The sequence below is a fragment of the Chlorocebus sabaeus genome, chromosome 11 (genome assembly GCF_047675955.1).
Source record: "Chlorocebus sabaeus isolate Y175 chromosome 11, mChlSab1.0.hap1, whole genome shotgun sequence".
Classification (NCBI taxonomy): domain Eukaryota; kingdom Metazoa; phylum Chordata; class Mammalia; order Primates; family Cercopithecidae; genus Chlorocebus; species Chlorocebus sabaeus.
Genome location: NC_132914.1, coordinates 107,529,574 through 107,535,573, shown reverse-complemented (window position 1 = coordinate 107,535,573; position 6,000 = coordinate 107,529,574). Strand labels below are relative to the sequence as shown.

Below are 6,000 nucleotides of genomic sequence, written 5' to 3'. Positions count from 1 at the left end.
AACTTTATGGATTGTTGTGAACGTCCAATAACTTGTGTAAAACTTTTGTAAAACGTTAACTGTGCCAGATACATGCTGGTTTATATGGGTATCAGCTAATTCCTGGATCTAGTCTTTATTTCCACGGATTTAGGGAATCATTTTACATGGTAAAATACGCCCCTCGAACCAACAAGTTCATCCAGGGACAAAACCTGACTTTAGCAGGAACACAAAACACCTGAGCAGGGAGGCGGCGGCCCCTGCCTGGTGCGCATGCGCGACTGTAAAAGCCGTTAGGTCTGTCCCTGGCGCCCGATTAGAATATTTAATTCCAGTTGGAGCGCTTTTCCTCACCTTACTATATTTTATTTCTAGTAAATGCCCACACATTTTAATTTCTGAGAGGCACAAATTCCTCTCAGACTCATTCAAATTGACCATGTAGTCTTACTAAGGTGACTTTTGTCTCATTGTAAATCCTCACTAAATTTTGCAGTTTAGGATGATGACGTAATTTTTGCATAAAAGTAACAACTCATTTCACCGGAAAGGGACCACGACAGGAGCAGGGACTCGAGTTTCTTTTTATTCGGGCACTTCAGTAGTTACCTCTTGCTTGGGGGTGGTGCCGCGTGTGGACCCGATGGACCCCGGCGACACGGCCATTTTGGAGTCTTTCCTAAGGATCCCTTACCGGTTTTTCGAGACAGTGCTGCCGCCGCTGCCCGCGGCCTTGCAGGGCAGGATGAATGTGATAGACCACGTGCGGGACATGGCGGCCGCGGGGCTGCACTCCAACGTGCGGCTTCTCAGCAGCTTGTTACTTACAATGAGTAATAACAACCCGTGAGTTGAGGCGGGGAGCGGCCTGGGGCTGAGGAGAAAGCGGCAGTGGTCTGGGACCGGGGGCTCAGGGCACGCGGGAACAGGCGGGAAGAAGCGGCCTCCCGCACCAGCGGAGGCTCCGGCGTCTGCGAGGGCGTAGTGGAGCGGAGCAGACTTCGGAGCGCAAGTTGGGTTCACTGGGTGCCGGCGTCAAGTCCCCGCGGAGATGTGGCGAGCGGCGGCTTGGAGAAATAGAAGGCAGAGGCTCTGAGGACGACCCAGGCGAGGGTTTTCTGAGGCACCTGTCGCGGGGTAGCGCGACTGTCACATCGCTGGGCCGAATCTTCCCCTCTCGGCTCCTTCCAGAGAACGTTTTTTTCTCTCGCTGCAGCTCAGGGACCCAGCCTCCTGGTTTTTATGCTCTAGCCCCGCATCTGAGATTGGTCACCCCATTAAGTGTATCAGGAGGGTCCACTTTCTTGCCTTGGGAAACCCCTGAAAACGGGGCCGGGCGCGATGGCTCACGCCTCTAATACCAGCACTTTGGGAGGCTGAGGCGGGAGGATCGCTTGAGCCCAGGAGTTAAGACTAACCTGGGCAACATAGGGAGACCCTGCCTCTATGAAAAATAAAAATTAAACAATTAGCCGGGTGTGATTGTGCGTGCCTGAGTTCCCAGCTACTCGGGAGGCTGAGGCAGGAGGATTGCTTGAGCCGGGAAGGTCGAGGCTGCAGTGAGCCGTGATCGCATCGCTGTCCTTTATCGTGTGCGACAGCCTGTCTCAAAAAAAGGAAACGGGAGATTCCATTAATGGGTGGGCGTGGCGCCTTTCTTGTTTCATTGAAGCACTGGGCTGATTCCATCCTTGAGTGTCCATCCTTAAGTACATGTCCCTCTCCTGCTTAAAATCCTTCATTGGCCGGTTGCAGTGGCTCACGTCTGTAACCCCAGCACTTTGGGAGGGCGAGGCAGGCGGATCACGAGGTCAGGAGATCGAGATCATCCTGGCTAACACGGTGAAACCCGGTCTCTACTAAAAAAATACAAAAAAATTAACCGGGCGTGGTGGCGGGCACCTGTAGTCCCAGCTACTGGGGAGGCTGAGGCAGAAGAATGGCATGAACACGGGAGGCAGAGCTTGCAGTGAGCCAAGATCGCGCCGCTGCACTCCAGTGTGGGCGACAGAGTGAGACTCCGTCTCAAAAAAAAAAAAAAATCCTTTATTGCACTCATGAAAATTCTTTCCCATGGCCTCCGAAGGGAAATATCTGCCCTTCACTCTCTGCTACTTCATCTCATTACTGTGTTCACTGCTCTCCAGCCTCTCTGGCTATTCTTTCTGTTATTTATTTATTTTTTTTTATTTTTGTTTTTTTTGAGACAGAGCCTTGCTCTGTCGCCCAGGCTGCATGGAGTTCAATGGCGCGATCTTGGCTCATTGCAGCCTCCGCCTCCTGGGTTCAAGCGATTCTCCTGCCTCAGCCTCCGAAGTAGCTGGGATTACAGGCGAGCGCCACACGCCCAGGTAATTTTTGTAATTTTAGTAGAAACGGAGTTTCAATATATTGACCAGTCTGGTCTTGAACTCCTGACCTCAGGTGATCCCACCACCTTGGCCTCCCAAAATTTTGGGATTACAGGCGTGAGCCACCGCGCTTGGCCTCTTTGTGTTATTTGAATGTACCAAGCGTGTTCTCTACTCTGGGCCCTTGTACTTGCTGTTCCTGCTGCAACAGTCCTTATCTCAGCGCTGCCTCCTCCTTCAGGTTTTAGCCTGAACATCTCTCCTAGAGAACCTTCTCTGACTCCCAGGACTCTCAGGTACTCCCACTTTTCTACTCTTCGCATCGCCTAGCAATTGAAAGCACAGTGGATGTGCGCATTAAGCACTCACATGCTTATTGAGTGTGTTGAGGAAGTGAGTACAACCTCAGGGAGGTGAAATACCCTTGTCTGAGTTCACACATCTAATAAATGGAGGAGTACGATGTCTGGACCTGGTCTTCTCTGACTGGAGAGTCTCCATTCTGAGCCACCAGTCTGCTACCTCCAAATGGCATTATCATGGAAACTTCTACTCTGTAGATGTATTAGTGTTTGGCCTGCTATAGAAGCTGGTCTAGGTCAGAAGGGAAAGGTCCTTAAAGTGCTTACAATGCAGCTGCTGCCCATTGGATTTTCATGAGTGTGCTTTGGTGTTTTGTTTTGTTTTGCTTTTCAGTCAGAGTCTTGCTCTGTTGCCCAGGCTGGAGTGCAGTGGTGCGATCTTGGCTCACTACAGCCTCCACCTCCCAGGCTCAAACGATCCTCCCACCTCAGCCTCCTGAGTAACAGGGATTACAGATTCACACCACCACGCCCGGCTAATTTTTTTTTTTTAAATACAGATGGAGTTTTATCATGTTGACCAGGCTTGTCTCGAACTCCTGACCTCAAGTGATCCCCATGACTTAGGCCTCCCAAAGTGCTTGGATTACAGGCGCGAACCACCGAGCCCGGCCTCATTAGTGTGCTTTGGACCTTACTAGTGAGACCATCATTTTGCCACCATCCACTTCATGTTGACAGGAGCCCTGGTCTCTGTCAGCCTTCTGTGTTTATTCTGGAACCTTTCACTTGGTTCTTGGTTCTGAGTGATTTGTCAAAGCATAGTTTCCACGTTTGGAGATTTAGGCCCTACTTGCTCTTAGTTCTCAAAGATGTTACAGGAGAGTTTGAAACAGTTTAATTCTCTGGCTAGACTAAGTTTAGCCCATGCTTTTTCATGTTAGGTTAGATTGGCAGTTTCCTAGCTTCAGGATATGTTCAGGTTTCTGCCCTTCATGATTTATACTTTAAAATTTCTTGTGGAATAGGCAGTAGACACTGTTAAATTCAAACAGTGGAGAAGGGGCATGCAGATCAGTATCTTTCCCTGAGTCTTGAACCTCATCCCACCATTTCCTTTCTCCAGAGGCAGTAACTATTTTTTCCTGTGTCATTACAGAGGTAACTTATGCATGTGTAAGTAGACATGTAATATGAATATCTGAATGCCTTCTGTGGGTGTAATAATACTTTTGTATCCAGGCATCAGATGGTTATTTCTCACTACATACATAGAATCACAGAGTTTGAAGAGAACTTAAGTCATCTAGACTGTACTTTTTTGTTGTTGTTTTTTGTTTTTTTGGGGGGGAGACTGAGTCTCACTCTGTCACCAGGGCTGGAGTGCGGTGGCGTGATCTTGGCTCACTGCAGCTTCCACCTCCTGGGTTCCAGCAGTTTTTCCTCAGCCTTCCAAGTAGCTGGGTTTACAGGTGCCCACCACCACGCCTGGCTGATTTTCGTATTTTTAGTAGAGACAGGGGTTCAACATGTTGGCCAGGCTGGTTGAACTCCTGACCTCAGGTGATCCTCCCACCTTAGCCTCCCAAAGTGCTGGGATTACAGGCATGAGCCACCGCTCCCGGCCGTTTTTTGTGTGTTTGTTTGTTTATTTATCAGACAGAGCCTCTCTCTGTCACCCAGGCTGGAGTGCAGTGGCAGGATCTTGGCTAACTGCAAGCTCTGCCTCCCGGGTTCAAGTGATTCTCCTGCCTCAGCCTCTAAGTAGCTAGGATCATAGGCGTAAGCCATCGTGCATGGCCACAATAATGCAATTCTGTGGGTTTTAGAGTATTTACAAAATTGTGTGGTCATCACTAAGATCTAATTCCAGAAAGTTTTCATTACCTCAACGAAAAGAAACCCTGTAGTCTGGGATTACAGGCGTAAGCCACTGCGCCCGGCCTTTTTTTTTTTTTTTTTTTTTTTTTTTTTTTTTTTTAAAGACAGAGTTTCACTCTTGTCGCCCAGGCTGGAGTGCAGTGGCGCAATCTTGGCTCATAGCAACCTCCGCCTCCCGGGTTCAAGCGATTCTCCTATCTCAGCCTCCCGAGTAGCTGGGATTATGGACATGCGCCACCATGCCCAGCTAATTTTGTATTTTTAGTGGAGACGGTTTCATCATGTTGGTTAGGCTAGTCTTGAACTCCTGACCTCAGGTGATCCACCTGCCTTGGCCTCCCAAAGTGCTGGGATTACAGGCGTGAGCCACTACGCCCAGCCCCCCATTCTCCTTTTATAGTGGCATTTTCTTTAGTTTTTTTGTTTTTGTTTTGTTTTGTTTTGTTTTGAGATGGGGTCTCACTCGGTCGCCAGACTGGAGTGCGAGTGCGATGGTGCAATCTTGGCTCACTATAACTGGAATCCCAGCACTTTGGGAGACCGACACAGGTAGATTACTTGAGGTCAGGAATTTGAGACCAGCCTGGCCAACATAGCGAAACCCCGTGTCTACTAAAAAAAAAAAAAAACAAAAATTAGCTGGGCGTGGTGGCACGTGCCTGTAATCTCAGCTACTCCGGAGGCTGAGGAAGGAGAATCGCTTGAACCTGGGAGGTGGAGGTTGCAGTGAGCTGAGATCGCGCCACTGCACTCCAGCCTGGATGATAGAGTGAGAATCCATTTAAAAAAAAAAAAAGTTGGGGGAGCTTGTATTGAAAGGGAGGAAAAGATGTATTACATTTTCTCTATCTCCTACTGGATTTGATTCATAGGTATCATTGCTTTAATGTTAAATAAAGATTATATTGAGCAATAGATATATTTATCATATTAGCATAGAGTTCAGCTTTCAACTTTCATGTTTCTTTCTTTAGGGACTAGCACTCAGGGTACATTGACTCTTTTGTAAGCTGTCATTATACAAGGCTTTGTGCTAGGCTTATGTAGACACTTAACAGTGTTCCTTCTAAAATTTCAAAATAACCTATGTAGGGGATATACTTTCTTTGTTTTCTAGTGAGTTATTCTCCCCATCTCAGAAGTACCAGCTTTTGGTGTATCATGCAGATTCTCTCTTTCATGATAAGGAATATCGGAATGCTGTGAGTAAGTATACCATGGCTTTACAGCAGAAGAAAGCGCTAAGTAAAACTTCAAAAGTGAGACCTTCAACTGGAAATTCTGCATCTACTCCACAAAGTCAGGTAATCGAAGATAGAATTGTGATTTTTTTTTTTTTTTTTTTTTTTTTTGAGAAAGACTCCAAAAATTTAGAACAGGGCTCCCCAGGCCCCAGTGCCTGGTCTGTTAGGAACCAGGCTGCACAGCAGGAGGTGGGTGGAGGGCTAGTGAATATTACTGCCTGAGCTCCGCCTCCTGTCAGA

General features: G+C 47.8%; 1 protein-coding gene across 4 annotated transcripts in view; it reads left to right on the top strand.

Annotated features, from left to right (window-relative positions):
* The first annotated feature begins 623 nt into the window (after positions 1-623).
* ANAPC7 (anaphase promoting complex subunit 7) overlaps positions 624-6,000 on the top strand; it is a 28,006-nt gene continuing 22,629 nt past the window's right edge. The window contains exons 1-3 of one of the 4 annotated variants that reach the window (XM_073021093.1): positions 624-828; positions 2,193-2,333; positions 5,634-5,820. In XM_073021093.1, coding sequence (XP_072877194.1) covers positions 626-828; positions 2,193-2,333; positions 5,634-5,820 — 531 coding nt within the window. In that variant the 5' untranslated portion in view covers positions 624-625. Of the gene's footprint in view, positions 829-2,192; positions 2,334-2,362; positions 2,630-5,633; positions 5,821-6,000 lie in introns of those variants that run through there. The other 3 variants (XM_037996544.2, XM_037996546.2, XM_037996545.2) reach the window with 3 other exon arrangements.